General features: G+C 40.8%; 2 protein-coding genes across 11 annotated transcripts in view; one reads left to right on the top strand and one right to left on the bottom strand.

Moving 5' to 3' along the window:
* arhgap21b (Rho GTPase activating protein 21b) overlaps positions 1-10,937 on the top strand; it is a 41,297-nt gene extending 30,360 nt beyond the window's left edge. For all 4 annotated transcript variants that reach the window (XM_039815094.1, XM_039815095.1, XM_039815093.1 and 1 more), the window contains 12 exons: positions 49-345; positions 2,727-2,788; positions 2,905-3,050; positions 3,143-3,285; positions 3,599-3,757; positions 3,875-3,953; positions 4,080-4,153; positions 4,253-4,342; positions 4,470-4,637; positions 4,994-5,099; positions 7,725-7,756; positions 7,865-10,937. In XM_039815094.1, coding sequence (XP_039671028.1) covers positions 49-345; positions 2,727-2,788; positions 2,905-3,050; positions 3,143-3,285; positions 3,599-3,757; positions 3,875-3,953; positions 4,080-4,153; positions 4,253-4,342; positions 4,470-4,637; positions 4,994-5,099; positions 7,725-7,756; positions 7,865-9,442 — 2,934 coding nt within the window. In that variant the 3' untranslated portion in view covers positions 9,443-10,937. The remainder of the gene's footprint in view (positions 1-48; positions 346-2,726; positions 2,789-2,904; positions 3,051-3,142; positions 3,286-3,598; positions 3,758-3,874; positions 3,954-4,079; positions 4,154-4,252; positions 4,343-4,469; positions 4,638-4,993; positions 5,100-7,724; positions 7,757-7,864) is intronic.
* Positions 10,938-11,923: 986 nt separating this feature from the next.
* The window catches only part of LOC120567964 (dipeptidyl aminopeptidase-like protein 6), an 89,017-nt gene continuing 79,197 nt past the window's right edge, over positions 11,924-21,743 (bottom strand). For 6 of the 7 annotated variants that reach the window (XM_039815089.1, XM_039815088.1, XM_039815092.1 and 3 more), the window contains 17 exons: positions 20,884-20,981; positions 20,608-20,734; positions 20,445-20,483; positions 20,110-20,217; positions 19,933-20,024; positions 19,254-19,301; positions 19,038-19,150; positions 18,212-18,259; positions 17,996-18,094; positions 17,796-17,865; positions 16,696-16,890; positions 16,538-16,592; positions 16,305-16,407; positions 16,130-16,185; positions 15,952-16,024; positions 15,757-15,830; positions 11,924-13,442 (listed from right to left, as the gene is read on the bottom strand). In XM_039815089.1, the coding sequence (XP_039671023.1) occupies positions 13,296-13,442; positions 15,757-15,830; positions 15,952-16,024; positions 16,130-16,185; positions 16,305-16,407; positions 16,538-16,592; positions 16,696-16,890; positions 17,796-17,865; positions 17,996-18,094; positions 18,212-18,259; positions 19,038-19,150; positions 19,254-19,301; positions 19,933-20,024; positions 20,110-20,217; positions 20,445-20,483; positions 20,608-20,734; positions 20,884-20,981 (1,545 nt within the window). In that variant the 3' untranslated portion in view covers positions 11,924-13,295. The remainder of the gene's footprint in view (positions 13,443-15,756; positions 15,831-15,951; positions 16,025-16,129; positions 16,186-16,304; positions 16,408-16,537; positions 16,593-16,695; positions 16,891-17,795; positions 17,866-17,995; positions 18,095-18,211; positions 18,260-19,037; positions 19,151-19,253; positions 19,302-19,932; positions 20,025-20,109; positions 20,218-20,444; positions 20,484-20,607; positions 20,735-20,883; positions 20,982-21,743) is intronic. The other variant, XM_039815091.1, reaches the window with a different exon arrangement.

Raw genomic sequence — 21,743 nt, 5'->3', positions numbered from 1 at the left:
AATCTTTTGACGAGTAAGTATTTCTCTCTTGTCTCCACATCCCTGTAGCGTGTTGGAGGAATGAGATCATGGAAGCCTATGTATGCTGTTTTACAAGGTCACACCCTAACCCTCTACAAAGACCGGAAGGATGCACTGTCTAATGCTTCCACGCCATCTGACGAGGTCCCACTGCAAATCAGCATCAAGGCCTGTCTGATTGACATCTCCTATAGTGACACAAGACGCAAGAATGTGCTGCGACTCACCACCTCAGACTGCGAGTATTTGTTCCAGGCAGAAGGGAGGGATGACATGTTGTGTTGGATCAGAGTCATTCAGGAAAACAGCAACCCAGATGAAGAGGTATGTTTGAGCAAGACTCATGTTGTGTAGCCAAAATCAAGATTACTATCACCTGAGGGGTGTACCACAAAGTGTGATTAGTGGGTAAGCGAGGTATGTCAGCCTGAAGCCGGAGTTCAATTCAATTTTATTTATAGCATTAAATCATAACAAGAGTTATCTCGAGACACTTCACAGATAGAGTAGGTCTAGACCACACTCTATAATTTCCAAAGCCCCAACAATTCCAGTAATTCCCTCAAGAGCAAGCATTAACAGTGGCTATTGCGACAGTGGCGAGGAAAAACTCCCTCGAAAACTCCCTCGAAAAAGACCCAGACTCTTGGTAGGCGGTGTCTGACGGGGCCGGTTGGGGATGTGATGAACAGTGGCAATAATAGTCATAATAATGATAGTGGAACAGTGTCTACAATGGTAGTCGTAGTAGTTCATGTCATAGCAGGGCACAGCAGGGCGTTACGGGATGTAGCGTGGCACAGCAGAGCATGGGTGGATGCAGTGGACACGGCAGGACGAAGCCGGACATTGCAGGAAATAGCAGAGCATAGCAGGGTGTAGCAGGTCCACAGCGACAGCTGCACCCAAGACCCAGATCTTGGTGCCACCTTAATCCAAGGCAATATTCTAGGCGAAGAAGAAACATAAGGACTCCGGGGAGTGAACACCCCAGAGCTAGGTTAGTGACAAGCATTTCTGGAACAAGGATGCACACAAAAGGAAAAGAAAAGAGAGATGAGAGAGCAGATCAGTGTGTCATAGGAAGGAAGGAACTTCCCCGGCAGTCTACAATTTATAATAGCATAACTAAGAGAGGCAGGTTAAGGAGAGGAGCCTGGTCGGGCTAGAACTCTCCCCAACCGGATCGGGCTGTACTGGCCTGCCTCCCTCTACTCTCACTATATTATTGATTATATGATAGATAAATCCGACGACTATGAAGAGAAGCAGGTGGGCCAGGTTAGGCGGACGCTGAAACTCCTCACTCAGCTTTATCAAAGAGGATGGTTTTCAGTTTATTCTTAAATGTGGTGAGTTCTTGATGTTACTAAGGTGGCTCTCTTTTAAATTGGCTAGATCACATGGCAACTTATGCTGCGCACCTAGCCTGGATCAGTTTATCTTCAGAGTTTTCGATTGAAATAGCCTAAAAAGTGCCTTTTACGAATAAACTCCTTTGGAAATCGTGTGTCACTCTATAGTCAATAGTAGAGGTATGCGAGATTAAACATGGCGAAATTCCTCGTTGAGGTTCAAAGTGTCTCGCGATATCGGTACACAAGTGCAGAGCAGCATCCAGCATGACGGATGAGTCTGACTTTAACTTCGAAATTAGCATGGAAGATCCGCCGCCCTTTCTCGAAAGCTGACTGAGTTTACTTTTGCAGAGCAATAGCGGAAGAAAAAAGCTGCCTGTAAAACCCAGCATTACAACGTTCTCTCTCTCTCTCTCTCTCTCTCTCTCTCTCTCTGTCTCTCTCTCTCTGTCTCTCTCTCTCCCTCTGTCCTTTTTAAAAGGAGTCGGGAAGTGTACAGCAAAACCTTTACTTTTAATGATATTAAATATCGTCTCATGAGCTGGGTGTCTCGTCACACCCCTAGTCAATCTATGAGCGATACAGATTCTTAGCTAAGGAAATGCGTCTTGTTGAGCCCTAACGTTACATTAGTAATGCCACCAAAGGAAGACATGCAATATCTGAGATGGAGGACTGGCAGCACAAAAAATAGGGAGGATTAGGTGTACATATTAAGATATTTGTTGGTGTAAAACTGCCCAGTAAGACTGCCCCTGTTATCAGCATAGACAGTTGTTTTTTTTACCACTGATCAAGCATTTAATCCAATCAGGCTGAGAAATATTTAAATAAAAGGCTCCTGGTAGAATCTCTCTATCCCAATCATATAATATTTTCTATAAGGCAGAAAATAGGCATGTTTACTAATCATGTCTGTAATCCGACTGCAGTCTTGTTAACATCAGGCTTTTTAAATTTCAGTGGCATGTTTTTTTTCTTAGGTTCAGTATATAGCTGGCTCAGAGGGCAAACAGGTGTCACTTCTGTCATTTGTACAGTTATTTGCCTCTCTGTAGTGTCCCCGAGTGGCTATTTCCTAATTGCCACCTTGTATACATTTTAGATTTTTACTGTACTGCACTGAACAGAAATTTTTACAGATTTGCATTTATGCACCAATGTCTTTAAAGGCCCACTTTAGGACATTGTTTTGTTGGATTTACAAGAAATATCAAGTAATTAACAATTGGTAACTCATTAGAAATAAAATCGAAATCAGCCTGCATTTAATGTAGAATAAACTTAATTTTAAAGTTTTAACTTTATTTAATGACTGTCCTTTATGTATTTCTGCTGACATTACAGAATGCTGCTGTAACAAGTCAGGACTTGATCAGTCGAAAGATCAAAGAATACAACATGATGAGGTATGCAGGGCTCCACATTGCCCCCTGGGGCTCAATCGTAGTACTCAAGCAAATATCTACCCATTTTAGTTGTATGCCAACCTAATAGTATTATTTGTGTATTTTTTTGCAATCAGTACGCCCAGCAGCCGGTCTGAACCCTCCCCTAAAACCTCACGCCAATCCCTCAGTATAAAACAAGCCTTCCTGGGAGGTAAAACGGACGGCAAGACCCACAGCCCTCATTCGCCCAAAACCGGAGAGGATCGGAGGGGGCTGAGAGGTAAAGGCAACAGCTTCATTTAGTGTGCTTCAAGGGCATTTTTTATCTTATATATCTATTTTATGTGCATATATTTGTGTTTACTCTGTCAGATGACTCCAGTCCACCAAGGGACAGAGCTGCTTGGAAAATTGGCATTGCAGGGATTATGAGGAAGCCCTTTGAAAAAAAGACTCCAGCTGGGGTCACGTTCGGGGTGCGGCTTGATGACTGTCCAGCTGCACAGACTAACCGGGTGAGTCTCAATCTCTTTTAATTTATTTGAGAGAAAATGCTCCAGTAGTTTAGCAGTCAGGTGATGTAAATGGAATATTGCTTCCATACACATAAAATATAGATTTTGCTTCAACCTTTCAGCCAGAGCAGTCACTAATTTTTGCTAGGGTAGCTCACTTTGGCTGGCTGTTGCAAACACTGATGTGTATGACATAACTGCATGCACATCACATCTGTGCTTGTCCAAACAGTTTAAACGTTTTTGTTAATTGTTTAGATTCAACATGCAGTTACCAGTGATATGTTGTATCTAATGTTTTCCTGTTGTGCAGTTTGTTCCTTTGATCGTGGAGGTGTGCTGTAATGTGGTGGAGGAGAGAGGTCTGGAGTACACAGGAATCTACAGAGTGCCTGGGAACAATGCTGCCATCTCCAGCATGCAGGAGGAGCTCAACAGCAAAGGCATGACTGACATCGACATCCAGGAAGACGTGAGTGACTGACAGCCGGGTTGCATAGTACAGTGTGCCACTTTACTGACATCTCTTAGCAGTGGCAGATTTGTGCTGTAAGCTCTAACACGATGCTTTCTCGCCACTTTTCTGCAGAAATGGCGGGATCTCAACGTCATCAGTAGTTTACTTAAGTCTTTTTTCCGAAAACTTCCAGAACCTCTGTTTACGAATGGTGAGATCTTGTAAATACACTGAAAGACACGGCCCAGAAATTGCAAACAAAAACTTGAGTAACGCTGGATTTTCTGTGCGACTTTTCCTTTTGCTATTCTAAGTAAAGTTTTTCCTCTATTCACAGAAAAGTATGCTGATTTTATTGAAGCCAACAGAACGGAAGACTCAGTGGAGAGATTAAAGGAGCTCAAGAGGCTGGTGAGTGAAAAGTCTAATGTGAGACGCGTTCATTTGAATAGCATTATATTTAGGCATACCATTAATCCTGAAACTCTTTCTTTTTGTCAATTCTTGCAGATACAAGAATTACCTGATCATCACTTTGAAACTCTAAAATTCCTTTGTGCTCACCTCAAGAGGGTTTCTGAAAACTGTGAAAAGAACAAGGTAAGGCGGTTAACAAGATCTGTCAGTGTTAATGTCATTAGGTAACACCCTCCAATCCTTTGCAAATCCAGTGTGCTTTGGAGGATTATTACATTAAACCTGATTTGTCCTAACCTTATCTGTTTAGATGGAGCCTCGTAACCTGGCAATTGTGTTTGGTCCTACGCTGGTCAGAACCTCTGAGGACAACATGACCAACATGGTTAATCACATGCCGGACCAGTGCAAGATAGTTGAGAACCTTATCCAACAATATGACTGGTTCTTTACTGATGACGGTGATGAGGACCCTGTTGTATGTGGCAATTCTTTCTTTTTTTTTTTCTTCTTCTTCCTTTTGTTGTTTGTTTGTCATGGATAAACGGCTCATATCATAGATAACCATACTCTTAATGCTGTTTATTTGATACAGGTATTTAAAGCTGCACTAATCAATATGAGAAATGGCTCAAATTACTATATTGGTAGAGACCAGAACAGAGTCAATTCAATGAATTAATGCAGCTTTAGATAAATATGCACATCTCACGCCTTTTTGTGGTTATCTTTCTTTTTTTCCAATGATGTGTTGTGTTCAGATACTTATCTTCTCTCGGCTTTCTCTTCTGTTCTTGTTTAAACTGTGCACATTCCCTCCATGTGCGGCTCCAGACCACAGCTGAGCAGGAAAGCACAGTGCAGTCTCAGCCTGTGCCCAATATCGACCACCTGCTCTCCAACATTGGACGGACTGCAGCTTCACCGGGCGAAGTTTCAGGTAAGCCTGAGAGGGTTATCTCTTAGGAGAAGCACTCCAGCATCACCACAGCAAATATATTATTATGGCAGCAATAACATATTTCAGTCATATTATTAAAGTAGAAAAGTAAAAAATATTTGTGCAATAGATTTGTTAGAAATGTTAGCAGTGTGTCAATTGTTAATGCTAAAATAATTAACATCATGCCTATTTTCCATAATTTTAAGTGTTTTGAACAACAAAAAAGTCTGCCAATTTTTTTTGGTTTCTGTTAAAGCAAGCTTTTTCAGTACATTTTCAATTAATACAGTTGGTGGTTTAACCATTGGAAAATTGTTGAAAAATACCTTGCAGTATGTTGAGCCTTTTTTATTAATTAATTTGTTTTTGGATAAAAGCCTTAGTTTTTGTTTTGCTATTCACATTTTTTGGCCCAAGGCGATAAATTGTCCAACTTTTATTTTCGTTCATTTCTTTGCTTTACTCTTTTATTTTCTCCTGCTCAAGTCATTTTTTCTCCCTGTGCTTTACCTGTGTTGAGACGACTCCTTTTCTTTCAGTTCTTTTCTTCCCCTCCTCCTCGTCTCTCACATAATCCCGGCATGTTCTTTCCCAAAGAAAATCTAACAAACAAAAATAAAGAAAAGATGGAAGTTTTAACCCTTCTGACCTCTGCCCTTCTGTGTGTAGTGTGTTGTTTTTCTCCCCCATTCCTGTCCAGCACTCACACATTACCCAATCTTGACACAGGCCAAGTGGGCGGCGTCTATCACTCGATGATGTCACTGATGGACTCTGTTATGTCAGTGATGGACAGCTGGGACTGTAGGAAGAAGGACGAGTGTTGTGCCCAGTGTAGCTGCCTAGTCTGCAGAAACCCGCAGCTCTTTTAAATTTGGGCGAAAGGAGGAAAAAAGATAAAAAAGAAAGAAAGAGAAGTCGATGTTTGTCATTTTTCCTGTGGTGTGCACGTCTCATATTTAAACCAATACCCTAAATTGAGGGATACAGAGCAATGCTGCTGTACTTTCTCTGAAAGCCCTTCTGCTGTCTCTTGTTGTCTCTAAAGCTGATCGCAAGGACAAGTAGCATGGTACGGTCAACCTCAGGTTCTCTCCCGGTCATGTGGCATAATCTTGTCATGATGTCTGAGGGTGGGGTCGTAGTGGTGGGACTGAGCTGGATGTTCCCCAGCACACACGCGTTTACACTCAAAACAAACCCACACATACAACCAATAAATACGCATTGACTTGTTGATGCAGAGGCACACATGCAGTCATATAGCGGTGGGTGGGACTCCAAGCATGTAGATGTAGTGCTATTTGCCACGGTAAGGTAGTTTTTAGTTTCAGGTGCCTACTCTTGTGTCTTTTTTGTTTGATTTGTTGTCTGTGATGCCTTTTTATTTCAAGATCTTTGCCTTCATTCAAGTACAGACAAATATTCCCACATACTTCCTCGCCTCCTACTGTTACATAATGTATAACCCCTACATCAATCACTAACTCGCCCCTCACATTGTTCCCCTACCCAACCCTGACACACACAGTTTAAACCTAAATTAGATCATTAATAGCCCGATTCCACCGCAGGAACTCTTTCAGGAGCCCAGGAACCTTTTTGACCAGAGGATACAATGACTAAATTTAGTTACTTTGTCGTAGTTCTTGGTGTCAAAAAAAGTTTCTGTTCCAGGAGTAGTGCTTTCTGATGACCCTGGAACTATCAGTGCTGAATGTCGATTATTCGCCAACCCCTGGCTCGTATAACTTCCCTACAGCATTCTTTATATTCATTAAGGAAAGAATCTGCCTAATCTTCAGGGTTTTTCAGATGCAGTGAAAATGAAAGGGACTTTCAGTTCCTGAGTTTAGTTCTTGTGGCTCCATGGTTCCTGTAACTCTTTGGTTGAAAAGGGCTATTGGTCTGTTCATCTTTGTTAGCTGCAGTTTGCGTGTTTTCTCCTTTTGCAAAGTGAGACAAGAAACGTTTGTGTACTCGATTTGATTTGCCTTTTATGTTGTTGAGGATGACAGGTTACATGTTAAAGGCCCCCCGCAGGAGTTAATCTAGCTTGGAGTAAGAGCAATCTTTCTTACTTTAAGGTTATTCTAAGGCTTGCCTGCGCCATCTGTATCGACCACGACATACACTCACTGATCTGTTCAGCTCAGGCCCCTTAAGTCAGAGCAAACTCATCACTCTCTCTCCTCTGTGATGTCTTTGAGTTGGGAAAGAATGCCTACAGCTGGTTGGTGGCTACATGTGATGCTCTGTGACTGACGTGTTTGTCCGTGATGTGCCGTCGTTCCATCGATACATGAGCATGAGCTGCTTTTTGTGTCTTGGTTTACTGCTGGGTCTTCACCTCTCACCCTTCATCTCAGGCCTCTTCTGCCGCTTGATCCACTTATCCATATACTGCTTAGTGTGGTTACTCGTTCTCCTGTCTCTCTCTCTGAGCCGAAAATGTGTCGTCTGCTTTCATTCAGCTCCTCTCATTATACTCCTCATATCTGTCAGTTTCACTCTGAAACAAACGTTTAATCTGCCTTTTCTCTTTCTTTATCTTGTTGACTGTTTTAAGCAAGTCCGAGGGTTGGCAGACTCTTAGTAACGACTCTCTTCTCTTTGATACAGATTCAGCATGTAGTGACTCCTCCAAATCAAAGGTAATGTCCTCTTATTTCGTTTTGTAACATAATTCATTCATTCCTTCTTCTTTAGTGTTTTTATATTCTTCAGTCTGGTTTTGACGAGTCTTGGTTCTGTATCAACAGGGCTTGTGGGGCTCGGGGAAGGATCAGTGTAGCAAAGAGATGCTGCGCTCCTCCTTCTTTGCCAGCCGCAAACGTAAGAAGCCCAAGGACAAAGCTCATCCCAGCAGTTCAGACGACGACCTGGACGCTGCGTTCCCCAAGAAGGAGCTCCCGGAGGAGAGCCAGCAGCAGCAGCCTCTGTGGTCCCCAGACAGCCGGACCGAGGAGGAGGGGGAGACGGATGAAACCAGTGAGAAAGACGAGCACAGGAACAGCTCTGAGGAACAGCTTGACAAAACAAACCGGAAGGAGAATCTCTCCAGCAGCCTGATGAAGCCCTTTACCCCTCTGCCTGCAGAACACATTTCCGCCACCCTTCAAAGTGGCTCCCCGTACGCCTCGCCCCCCCACTCCCCGAACCTCAGCTACCGCATGCAGATGGCTCACCAGTCCTCTCTGTCAGACCCGCCTTCCAACTACGACGACGCGGTGTCCGACCTCGGTACGATGAACAGCACCAGCTCCCAGGCGTCGGTGCCCAGAGTGAGGCGTAGCAGGACTGTGGCTCTGGGTCCAGAAGCTGGCCCCAGCGGGCTGGGAGCGGAGGTTTGCTCCATCACCTCTGACTACTCCACCACCTCCTCCATGACGTTCCTGACTGGAGTAGAGCTCAGCACCCTCAGTCCTGAAGTGCAGTCTGTGGCGGAAAGCAGGGGTGGAGACGATGCAGACGACGAGAGAAGCGAGCTCATCAGCGAGGGAAGGCCGATGGAGACGGACAGTGAGAGTGACCTCTCGGTGTTTACGGTCGGAAAAACTGATCAGCGCGAACTGCAGGAAGCTCCCCGACCCCTCCCCTCCCACAGACTCATCGAATGTGATACACTCTCCAGAAAGAAAGCTGCTCAACAGAAAACTGTCAGCGAGTCTTCACTGGATGGAGCTTGGAGCGATAAAGATTCCAACAGACTGTCGTGTGTGATGGGGTCAGCCAAAGGCCGCTCCACAGGCAGCCTCAGCTCCTCGTCTCGGAGCGAATTAGATAAGGCAGAGCCTGCATGGAAGCTGAAGATCACTGACAGACTGAAGGTGCGTCTGCGAATGTCTGTGGATGACATGTTTGGCGTGGGCAGCCAGAGGAGCCGGTCCCCGGAGGGCCGCAGTAAGAAGAAGAAGAACATCAGACGCAGACACACCATGGGCGGTCAGAGGGACTTTGCAGAGCTGTCTGTTTTGGGAGACTGGTCGCAGCATGTCGGCATCGGTTCAGGCTCTCGGTCGGAGCTGTCAGCTGTGGACCAGCTGAAGCCTAAGTGCAGCTCTCAGGACTTTTCAATTAGGGATTGGATTGCCCGCGAGCGTCACCGCACAAGCAATCCAGAGGTCAGCGTGGACCTCTCTGAACAGCAGGGGGGGCTGTGCAGCGCAATGTCCCAGAACCTCGGAGCCTCGTCCTCTTCTGAACTCCCACATCGTCCAGCTGAAGTGTTCAACGGGGATGTTCCCCAGAGTAAGAATCTGAGCCTTTCGGCCACCGCTCACCCACATAAACTCACTAATTCCCAGGTGGTCCATTCGCGCTTCTATCAGTACCTGTAAGAAGTGTTGAACGTGTTTGACTGTGTATGTTCTCCGTCTGTGAGATGTGTACGTACTTGGGAGTCTGTCAGTATAATGTCTGTTGTGTGACCAATGTTAGTGAATGAGCATGTTGTACAAAATTGTTTGGAGTGTGTGTCTGTAACTGGTGTACTTGCTTGTGAAAAGAGAATTACTGCACACAGGGATCGTTGATCTTGCTCATGTATAAGGCATGAAACAAAAATGGTGTTTATACCCTTTTATTTCAATTTTTTTTTAAATGACAAATGACTTTGGGATGGCGCAGCAGGAGGATATCCTCCCTAATACAAATCCCTGTTGTGCTGAAGATGGAGAGGACCTGTCGCTCATGAAACAATGAGCCTGTGAAGTCTGTGCAAGGAAGTGTGAACAGTGACACTCAAGTTAAGATTGTTTTAAAGGTTTAGCTTAGTGGCTTTAAGGATGAACTGACTTTTAGAATGAATAGAAAGTAGTAAAGTTTTTAGTATTGCAGAGGAACTATTTTTGTGTAAAGAAAGTTATGATGTTCAAAGTCAGTGAGTCTCTTAAGTAACCAAATGAAGAATGTACAGACATGCTTGCTGTAATACTGACTAAAAGCTTTAGATGCTTGTGTTTCACTCTAAAGTGTACATATCCCTATTTTTCTGTGTACTTGAATTGTGTTTTTGGTACAGCCTGTGTTTGGACTGCCTACAAGCTTTCTGCTGTCAAAGGGGCCTTTCCAAAGGTACAAAGGGTGACGAGGAGACACTGGACTTATGCAAATGGAAATAGTTCTTATTCATCCCAGTTATGTGGTTTAAAGAGCAGTGAACAACATCCCTCTAATGCAAATGTTATGCTGTGGTTTTAGTGTTCGTGGTTCACACATCTGTCGATGGCTGGCGGTAGATTGCATTGAGGAAGAAAACTTTGGACGAAAAAGAAAATGGGTATTCAAATCAGAAAATCATGTTTTTTCACAATAGGAAGTGCCTCTCAATGAATTGTTAAGGGTGCCATATTGTCTTTGTTGAAATACACAAAGATGTTACTGTGAATGACATTTTTATTGTCGACTCTCAGTCATTCTACAGGTTATGTAACAAAATGCCGAGCTTCCATTCCTTAGGCATTCCACTCTGGTCTTAACATGTTTTATACATTTTTTTCTCCTGTTTATCATTTTTTGATTTTAACAGAACTTGAATTTTAAATATTCCTTGTAAAAATAAGTAACTTAAATGTACATATACATGCCATGTTTTAGCTGCTTTACTTTTAAATTTCCATCAAATTGCAGGATTAAAGTACAGTATTGTGAGATGATGATGAGGCCGGTGTGGGTGTTGTGGGAAGTTTGGTACTTCTCTTTTACGAGAGAGGTCCCTGCATGAGGAAACGTTGATTGAGCTGGACCGTTTGTACCAATGCTGTGTTCCTCTGATTGTTAGAGGTGTGTGCACAGTCTCCTGAAACACTGGAAATAAATTTTGTCAATGGCAAATGGTCTTGTATGTTTATTTTTTGACCACACTGTAGAAAAGGATCACAGTAGTATATGTAAGCAAAGAAAGGCCATAATAGAATCAGCTGAATCAAATTAGATGCAATGTGGCTATTTTGACACTGTTAATTTATGTTTAATTTATATTGTAGAGATCTGTTTTCACTTTGTGTTTAATGGGTCTATCAGATATTGTACATTTCTTTATCATTTCGCTTTCCCTTTTGAGTAAACATTACTGCGTTACAGTTTTAAGACAGTACATCATCTAAGTACGTTTGAGTGCAATTTCTTTTCTTTTAAAGATTATTTTTTGGGGCTTTTCCACCTTTAATTTTTGACAGGACAGCTAGGTGAGAAAGGGAAGACATGCAGGAAATTTGTCACAGGTAAGATTCAAACCCTGGACCTCTGCGTCGAGGCATAACCCTCTCAGTATGTGCGCGTCTGCTCTACCACTGAACCAACCCGGCCACAGAGTGACATTTCTTAAAAGTAACAGTACAACAAAATATACAGCCCTTCTTTGCTTCCACAGCAAAAGCTTTTCAGCCCTCGGTTGTACTGCAATACTTGCTACTGCACACAAGAAGGCATACTGGCATTAGTAAAATAGGTCAAATGTTGCAGCAGTCACATGCTTTGATGGTTTACACACTAAAGTGATGAATAAAGCCAACCAAAGATACATTTCAAAATGCTTTATATACAAGTTTCACATAGAACATAAAGACTTAAAGTGCTCATATTATGCTCCTCTTCAGGTTCATAATTGTATTTAGAAGTTGTACCAGAATAGGTTTACATGGTTTAATTTTCAAAAAACACCATATTTTTGTAATACTGCACATTGCTGCAGCTCCTCTTTTCACCCTGTGTGTTGAGCTCTCTGTTTTAGCTACCGAGTGAGGCATCACACTTCTATTCCATCTTTATTGGGAGTCACACATGCGCGGTAGCTAGGTAAGCACTGCCAGCTAGTCAGAAGCAGAGTATTTTGGCGTGCCACGCTAGCACATTGGCGAGCATTATAACGTGTGTTACAAAGTTGCTCACGTTTGTCACGGAAGTAAAGGCTGGACTACAGTTGAGTCTGTGAACTGTGCATTCTGTTGGAGATGGTAAGTGCCTTTGGGGTGGACTTTGGGCTTTTTCACTTTGTAAACCTATAACATGCACAACAAAGATATATAACACAAATAAAGGTAAGGGGAAAAGCATAATATGACCACTTTAAACAATATAAGAATTTATACACTTTGTACATCAGCTGACTAGAAACCACTGAATACTAACAGAACATGGGAAGAGAGTCAAGTCATTAAACACAAGTCAAAGTAATTCACAAAATAATGAAAATTCAGCATAGTTAACTTACTGGTATGTCAGTTTGGAAGGTAAATATCAAGAACTGTATTTGCAAACTAAATACTCTTTACATTTTTCTCCGTATAATGCCATCTTTTAAGAAGCCATACAATTATTTAGTATTCAGTTATTTCCATGTTTGGAGATAACAGTGCCATTCCTTGTAATTTAAACTTCCCATACCAATAACTTGCTACTATTTGAGGAAAGTTAACTTTTGTTTTGAGTCCACAGTTCAGACAAGGCCTATCCATATTTACTCATTTTCAGTGTCATATGGGCTCCCATCATTAGCATTTCTCCCACAGTAAGGCACAGTGACTAAAAGAACAAGAGTTAAATTCAGAATTATGAGGAAAATAAGATTTCATACCATTTTTGTATAGACACTTTTTTTTTTAAAAGTACAACACAAGTTAAACATTGTGCCTTTGTTTTGTAAAGCAACTATGGACTGATGCAGCCAGACATCCACTCATAGACACGACACTGAACAGAGAAATTCTGAGAAACAAGTAGCAGTAATCATTCTCATGAACACAATAATCAGTAAGTTGGTTGGCAAGGTTATCAGAAACTGGTGGCCTTTCCAAAGTTAAATCTCAACATAATGATCTTCACAGGGGATATTTTGTGCTGCAAAGCGCCTAATACATATGCCTGGTTTGGAATGGAGACGCATTGCTCAATGGATGTTATGTTGATCCTCTATTTGTCCACCAGAGGGAGTAATAGTCCATATATTTTAATAGCAGAGAGAGAGATGTGACCGTTCACATCTGAGATTTATTTTGTCTTTCTGACCAGCATCCAGCATGAGGTGAGGAGAGGGGCTGTAGGCTGAGGCCCCTTTTGCACATGCAGGTGCTGTGCTTCAGAGTAGAGCTAAAATCTGGATGGACAGCAGGTGGTGTGGGTTGACTGGGTTTAGAAAGACCTGTTGCATATTGTGCTGTAGTAGGTGGCTGGGCGCTGCTCAGAGGGGTAGGTTTAACTGTCGTCCTCGTCATCTTCCTGCTGCTCGTCTGTCAGTATCTCTGGCACCCTGAAACACACCTCGAAGAAGTTGACCAAGGATTGGCTCAGATGCTGCTGCGTCCCGTCACTGTGTAGGAAGTGTCCCTCATCTGGGTAAATCTGTAGATAAATATCCAAGAATGGATTAATGTACTGTATGTCATAGTATAGTATGTTATAAAAAAGCTTAATGTATAGTATGTCACAAAAAAGTCATAGTAAAGTATTTCATTAAAAGTCGTAGTATAGAATGTCATGAAAAAATGTCATAAGTCATAGTACAGTATGGCAAAAAATCATAAACAAGTTATAGTATAGTATGTCATAAAAGTAAAAAAAGTTATATATATATTATAATAAAAATGATAGTGCAGTATACCAGTCATAACATTATGTCATAAAAAGTTGATAAAAAGTCAGTATAGTATGTCATGAAAAAAATCATACAAAGTCATAGTATAGTATGTGTGTACAAAATTATAGTCATAGTATAGAATGTCATAAAAAATGTCGCAAAAAAGTCATAAAAAAAATAAAGAAATTGTAATTATAAATCATTATATTATTATAGTAGTATGTCAAGTATGTCATAAAAAGTCATAGTATTGTATGCCAAAAAAATCATAGTATAGTATGTCATAAAAAGTCATAGTATAGTATGCCAAAAAAATCATAGTATAGTATGTCATAAAAAGTCATAGCATAGTATGTCATAAAAATTTAATAAAAAGTCATAGTATAATATGTCATAGTATATTGAAAGAAATAAATCCTTACAAAAGTTATAGTATAGTATGCCAAAAATGCCTCTCGCTCACCCAGTAAGAGCATTTGCCCCATGTTGGCGGAGTCCTGCAGCAGTGAAGGGTTCGAATCCGACCTGCTGCCCTTTGCTGCGTGTCATCCCCCATCTCTCTCCCCCTTTCATGTCTATCCACTATCACTGTCTAAATAAAGGGACAAAACTCCCAAAAAATAATCTTAAAAAAAAAAGTTGTCGTATAGAATGTCATTAAAAGTCACAGTATAGTTAGCCAAAAAAAATCATAGTATATTATGTCATAGTATAGTATGTTAAAACATTTCATAAAAAGTCATAGTATAGAGTGCCAAAACAATCATAAAAAGTCATGGTATAGTGCGTCATAAAAAAGTCATAAAAAGTCATAGTATAGTAAATTAAAAAAATCATAACAAAAGTTATAGTTTAGTTTGCCAAAAATGTCATAACATTATGTCATAAAAAGTTCATAAAAAGTCAAAGTATAGTGTGTCATAAAAAAGTCATAACAAATCTAAGTACAGTATGTCATAACAAAATCATCAAAAATAATAGTATGGCATGTCATAAAAAGTCGTAGTATAGAATGTCATAAAGAAATGTCATAAATAAGTCATAGAAAGACAAAATCATAAATAACTTAATGTCAAGTATGTCATAAAAATATCATAGTATAGTATGTCATAAAAAGTCATATTATAGTATGTCAAAACATTTCATAAAGTCATAGTATAGTGTGTCATAAAAAAGTCATGAAAAGTCATAATATTATAGAATGCCAAAGAAATTCATAAAAAGTCATAGTATAGTACGCCAAAAATGTCTTAAAAAATCATAGCATAGTGTGTCATAAAAAAGTCATGAAAAATACTACTATAGTGTCATACAAATCATAAAAAATCATAGTATAGTATGTGATAAAAAGTTTATAAAAAAGTCATAAAATGTCATTATAGAATGTCATAAAAAAGTGATAAAGAAATCGTAATATATTACAATAAATATATAATACATAGTATCTTAGTAGTAATAGTATAGTATGTCATAACAAAAGTCATACAAAAACTCAGTACGTCATAAAAAGTCATAGTATAGTGTGTCAAAGAATTTCATAAAAAGTCATAGTATAGTATGCCAAAGAAATCAGAGTATAGTATGTCATAAAAAGTTAATAAAAAAGTCATAGTATGGTGTGTCAAAGAATTTCATAAAAAGTCATAGTATAGTATGTCAAAAAATGTCATAAAAAAGTAATAGTATAGTGTGTCATAAAAAAGTCATTATAAGTAATAGTATGCCAAAAACGTCTTACAAAAATCATAGCTTAGTGTGTCATAAAAAAGTCATGAAAAGTCATAGTATAGTATATCATACAAAAGTCATAGTATAGTATGTCATCAAAATTTTATAAAAAGTCATAGTATATTATGTCATAAAAAAGTTATAGCATAGTATGCCAATAAATGTAATTGTTCCTCCTGTCCAAACTTGGCTGTTAAGACAAAATCCAGAGTCCCTGTTCTGTGCGAAAATGCAACCTCACGTTCAGCCACATGTAATATGAGGCTTCAGCAGTCTGAGTCAGTCAAATGAAATCGCCACAGTTATACACAGGTCCATTTGTCAGGTATAACAGGGATTTCAGAAACTCACCTGTAGAGTGTAATTGGCCTTCTCGCTGATTAAATGATTGATAAATTTTGCCGTGTGCTGGAAGTGAACCTTCTCTGTGGTAGTGGAGATGATAAGATTGGAGACAGCACATTAGGGTGTGGTCACAGTTAAATTGTTTGTGTTTTACTCACTGCAGTATTGAGATAAATGATATATAAAACATATGTCTGTTACCGTCAGCAGTTGGGTGAATTATCAAGTATTGCTTTTGCAGAAGCTGACCTGCTCTGTGTGCTAAATTTGCCATCTGAAGTAAAGAGAGAGGGATATCCAGCATATATGTCATCAATAATAACCCTTAACTCCATCCATCCATTATTTGGATAAGGAGACTGAAACGTTAAAACTTTACCGTATATACTCGGGAATCTGTCTTTGAGCCGAGGTATCGTTCTGAAAATGCAGATGCTGCCATTTAGAAAAGAGGAAAAACTGAGTTAGAAAGATTGAGCCCCTTCAGACACTGTCCCAAGAGCATGACATCTTTAACACATCCATAACAAAAAAAAATATGTGGAAAGTTATACCATAGAGCTCGAAATCTGTAATGGGGGAGACTGCTGTTCCACATTTAAGTTGGTTAAACTCCTCAGAGCTCAGAAGCATCGTGGCTAAATATCCCCCATAGGCCTGAACAAAGGTAGGGGAGACACAGAAACACATCAAGAAGTCTAATTAATTATAATTCATGATAATAATTTCAGTGTGAAGCAGTTGCTGTATCTCAGAAGCCTCTTTGAGTGTGTTGTCTTGTCCTTACCTTTCCATAAACTCCCATGCGACTCTGATCAATATAATGCTCTTTGGATATGAACCTAAAAATAAAAGAAAACTGGTCAAACTTTCAGTGTTCTGGGACACAAAGACTACCAAGGCCTCGGTTACTGTCATGCTTGCAGTGAAAGCACAAGTCTTAACCTGAGTGCCTCTAGCTGGTCCCTCTCCTCTAGTCTTCCCAGTTTCCTCCTGACTTTGTGGAGAAAGTTGGTGCCCTGGAAGCCGCTGCCGTGGCCGTCAAAGCGGATGACGATAGTGCTGAAGCTGCTGACCAAAACCGTGGCCCAGTCCACTCGGAACTGCTCCGACACCATCTGCCCGCCGGGCGTACCGTCCCTGTACAAAAGCCACAGCCATGTGTTGGTCATTTTAAGGACTGACAAATGTCTCAGAGATTAATATTAAATTGGAATCTTGTTAAGAGGAAGACCGATTTAATTTTAGTATTATATATATAACTGTCCGAATAGAGGGTTTAACGTCAAAATGAAATATGTACAAATAAGAACCAAGGACTGTTACACGACAGATTACCTTGCAATGTAATGCAATCCAGTACAACACCACCTAAGCAGTCAGTTCAATGTAGTATTTAGTTAAGTATTTTTATTTTTTTTTAAATTATATTATAGCATTACATTGTGCTGCCGAAACCACTAATGATTAGTTGAGTGACAGAAAATTAATTGCCAACTATTTTAGTGACTATTTAGTCATTTAAGTCATTAACAATGTAAAACGTTTGCCTTTTTAAAAATAATTTTAAAGTGAATATCTGGGGTTTTGGACAATATAAGAAATGTGACAACTTCACCTTGAGCCCTGAAGAATTGTGACAGGAAATGCTTACTTTTTTTTTTAAGGTTAATAGACCAAACAATCAAAAATAAATGACAGAAAGGCTGCATTACAAATTGGGGGCAGTAGCTTGAAAGGCCTTACCAGGGACCAACATAAGACACTTTTGAGTTGCATTATGGGGAATGTAGGATCCACTATTTTTGGATCTTGAACCCTGCTAGGGACTAAAAGTCAGGATATAAACCTTTTTGACAATTCTGTCAGTTTTTAATACAATTTCTGTGAGTCTCCCAACTTTAGGGAAGTTCATACTAAATCGCTGTAGTATTTTTCAACGGTAATGAAAGTAATTGCTGCATTCAAGTGTTGATAATATTCTGTGCACTGTTTCATAAAGCTGTCTTTTTGGAATTAAGACAGTGGGACATATTCATACTTACACTAGCAGCAGTAAGGGGTAATGGGCTGTAGCTATGAATCCAGCTGGCTTCAGAATCTGCATTGTCAGAGCTACAACAGATAGGGTTAACAGATAAGGTTACTGGGAATCTTAGAATACAAGACGACTGGTTGTAGTTTAATTAAGATGTACACATAGGTAATTGTGTACAGTATTTGCTAATTCCACATGAGTACATACTGTAATCGTCTATGGTGATGGTCTCGTATTCCACTCTGGGCATCTGCATGTTGTTGTACGTGTTGTTTACTCTTTCGTTTGTCTCCACGTCAAACACCTCTGCAGTTAAGCAGTTGAAACAGGTGTTAAAATCTCTTAGTGACAAATCTAGTCAGTTAAAACATATTCATAAAATTCAGTACAGTAATGGTGAAGTAGGAGGACAATACTACTCACTCTGTTTGTCCTCTGTGCTATAGATAGCCACACTCGGTATATCTGGACCTGCACAAAACAATTCAGGGAAAATCAGTAACAGGAATGCAATGATATAAGTTCATTTGCTTTAACAAGGCACTGAGAAAAGACCACCACACCAGTAATCAAGCATCTGAAACCTAATCCTTCTCTGCAACAGAAACGTCTCCCTGTCTCATCTCAAACAGAGTTCAGAAACAGCCCTCTCAGCCAGCTCTACAGTTAATAATCTACTTCCGTCCCATGAGGAAGTAGCTTATTATTTCACAATTGAGCTGCTCTCCAAAGATCCAATTAATGAAGAAAGCCACTGGCACTTTTTCTCTCTGGAGTGAGCCTCCTAAACAAATCAGCCTCTATCGAAACTGTGATTTTGTGCCCCTGTGATGAAGCCACAAAAGCAAAAAATAAAACACAAAAAAACAATGGCAGAGTGTCTCTAAGGAACACAATGAATATCTAGCAAACAACCACACACTGTATTTTCATATGACAAATAGTAAAAAAGAAGATGCCAGCAGCTCAGTAGTGCTCACATTACTCTTGGCCTGCAGTCAGACAATACATTTATTTCTGTGGTTAATTAGAGGGATCCAGCAGAGGTTTGAGGTTATCTGCTAATGTCCAGTTCGATATAAGCTCTCAACCTGACATGTAACACTAATTCATTTATGCTTTCTACTGAATGTGGCTTTCTGCCTCCCCCAGACGACTTTCATTCTCAGGAGTGCTAGGATGTAAAGCTCTCTCAGTCCGCGGTTCTAAAAACAGCTTTGACAAGAGATTCAAGGTTCAGGACGCTCACCTTTACAGTTGAGTAAGAAGTACTGCATGTTGGGGCTGAATGAAACTTCCACATAGCCACACTTGAACTCACAAGACAGGCAGCAGCGGTTGAACGGAGGGATGGTGTCAGCACTGTGGGATGGCACTGAGTGAGCATCATTGTATACCTTAAATAGCACTTGCAGTATAAGTATATAGTATAAGTATAGTACAAGTATAACTGGGAAAATCCAACCTGTACAAGTGCCGTCGTTTGGGGTCGTCCTCTGTGCTTAGAAAGTATCTGGAAAACATCCAAACATTACCATCAAGTAACAGAACAGCCATGATTTTGCAGCACTGGCTGTTAAAGGTCCCACGGCATGAAACATTCACTTTATGAGGTTTTTAACATTAACATAACATTAATATGCGTTCCCCCAGCCTGCCTATGGTCCCCCAGTGGCTAGAAATGGCGATAGGTGTAAACCGAGCCCTGGGTATCCTGCTCTGCCTTTGAGAAAATGAAAGCTCAGATGGGCCGATCTGCTCCTTATGAGGTCATAAGGAGCAAGGTTACCTCCCCTTTCTCTGCTTTGCCCGCCCAGAGAATTTGGCCCACCCATGAGAAAGAGACATCATGGCTTAAAAACAAGCGAAGCATTGCAGTTGGTCAAGGCCACACCCCCACCCACCACTTTGCCCCCCCCCCCCCTCTCTCCTCCTCAATAGCATTTAAAGCTACAGACACAGAAATGGCACATCCTAAGTAAAGCTCATTGTGGGACTGGCTCTAGTGGCTATAATTCTGCACCAAGAATGAATTTGGGGAAAGAGACTTCAGATACAGTATTAGGGGACCACTAAGGTCTATATAAAAGCATCCAAAAAGCAGCATGTCATAGGACCTTTAAAAAAACATCAACATGTCTTACATGAGGTTCCTTTTATTATTGTAGGCCAAGATGCTGGTGACGTCCCAGTCTCCAGAGGTCAGAGACTGAAGTATGTCTGTGCTCGTGTTAGGCTAGAATAAAGTAAAGGGACGTTAAGCACACTGTACCAAACCTTCAACACAAATATCATAAGGATAATTCTGCATTTATTTTTACCAGAGAGGTGGACATAGAAATGTGGAAAAACTTTCCTCTCCCACCCTGAGGGATTGCTCTGGTGAAGAAGAACTTGTGTGCGTCATGGGAAAAGAGCGGTGCTTCATTCTGCAGAAAGGAGAGAAAAGAAAATGTACCTGCAGGGCTTTTGTATTTAAGCAATGTCACATGAGAGGGAGTGCTGTTGTACTTAATATCATCACAGCTGTGATTTGGGTCGTAGGCAGCACAACCTGTTATTTACTCGTTCAAGCTCCGACACAGGAAACAAACACTGTCTGTGTTTTTTACTAACTACTACACAACAACAGGGAATCAGTGTTTTCATCACATACCTGTCTGTGCAACCAGCTCTCACTCTCATCCTCATGTTTCTGAAACAAAAGGAATAGGACTTTAAATGTTTTTTTTCTGAATCTATGAATTTATCCTGAACACAAAATACACACTGACAGCAAAGATCACACTTTGTCAAAGAACATTTGCAGACTATTTCACCTTAATGCAGACTCCAGTTGTAGCCTCACATAGTGTCAGGATAGAGTTGTTCTGGCCTCTGTTTAGCCAGTTGACAGCCAGTTTGGTGCTGGTAGCCCATTTTACCATAGTGATATAATATTCCCTCCTGGAAAAACAGAAAGTGAGATTACATCACCACCACTGATGACCTCTGTCTCGACTACCTTAGTAGTAGGTGGCAATTACTCTTGGCAATTTTTTATGCTTGTTCCTAGTTCATACACAATAATAAGGCACCGTTGGGCTGTCACTCACCCTATTCGGGGGTCATCAGGTTTCTTCATCACAACAGTGTGCAGGGGACCGTTGAGGCTCACCACTGACAGGTGCACTACAGGGTTTTCCTCCCCAGCCTGCAAAGTCCAAGAGGACACTAGATAGGTCAGACTGGATTTCAGTTGCAGACAATAAGGAATTGTCTTTTGTTGTGTTCTGTTGTCCTCATAGTTAAACACATTGTATCTATCAAAGTCCTCTATGCATAACAACATCAACATGGTGTTTTTTTTGGGCACTTTGGGGCACCTTTTAGGTTGTTTGCCTTTTTAGACATTTAGTAACCTCCATTCCTTGCCTCTCTTGTAGTTAATTGTATAGCCCAGCCTGTTCTGAAAGTTAAGCACTATAATTCATATGATTAACATGTTTTTTTTGTTGCTTTGTGCACCACATTGACTGCTGCTGTATAAGAACGCGGCTGGGCGCATAGGAAAGTGGTCGGGCAGGATGGGTGGGCGTTAACATACAGGATTTACAAGCCAGGCAGTGAAGTTTGCTTCCCAGGGAAAAAAGATTTTCACCCAGGAAATGTGTGTTTTAATTACCCTGGAAATCCAGAGTTCTCGCGAGAGCACAATTTGAATTTGCTCAGCAAGTCACTCTGGCATTGAGTAATGATGCTCATTAACTATGCCCTTGTATCCGAGCTCCACCAATCACATCGGTATATCTGATATAGGCGTGCCAGAGGCGAGCCAAACAGATGACGACAGTTTAATCTACCAGTTAGCTCCGCTGGTAGCTAAGCGTATCGGGCTCTGGATACGTCACCCCGTGTATTGTTGTGATTGGTCGTAGTGTTATCCAATTGCAGTGAGATTTTCAAATGCATACTT

The sequence above is a fragment of the Perca fluviatilis genome, chromosome 11 (genome assembly GCF_010015445.1).
Source record: "Perca fluviatilis chromosome 11, GENO_Pfluv_1.0, whole genome shotgun sequence".
In the NCBI taxonomy this organism is placed as follows: Eukaryota; Metazoa; Chordata; class Actinopteri; order Perciformes; family Percidae; genus Perca; species Perca fluviatilis.
The sequence above is the reverse complement of the archived record's forward strand: the minus strand, read 5'-3'. Positions and strand labels throughout refer to the sequence as shown.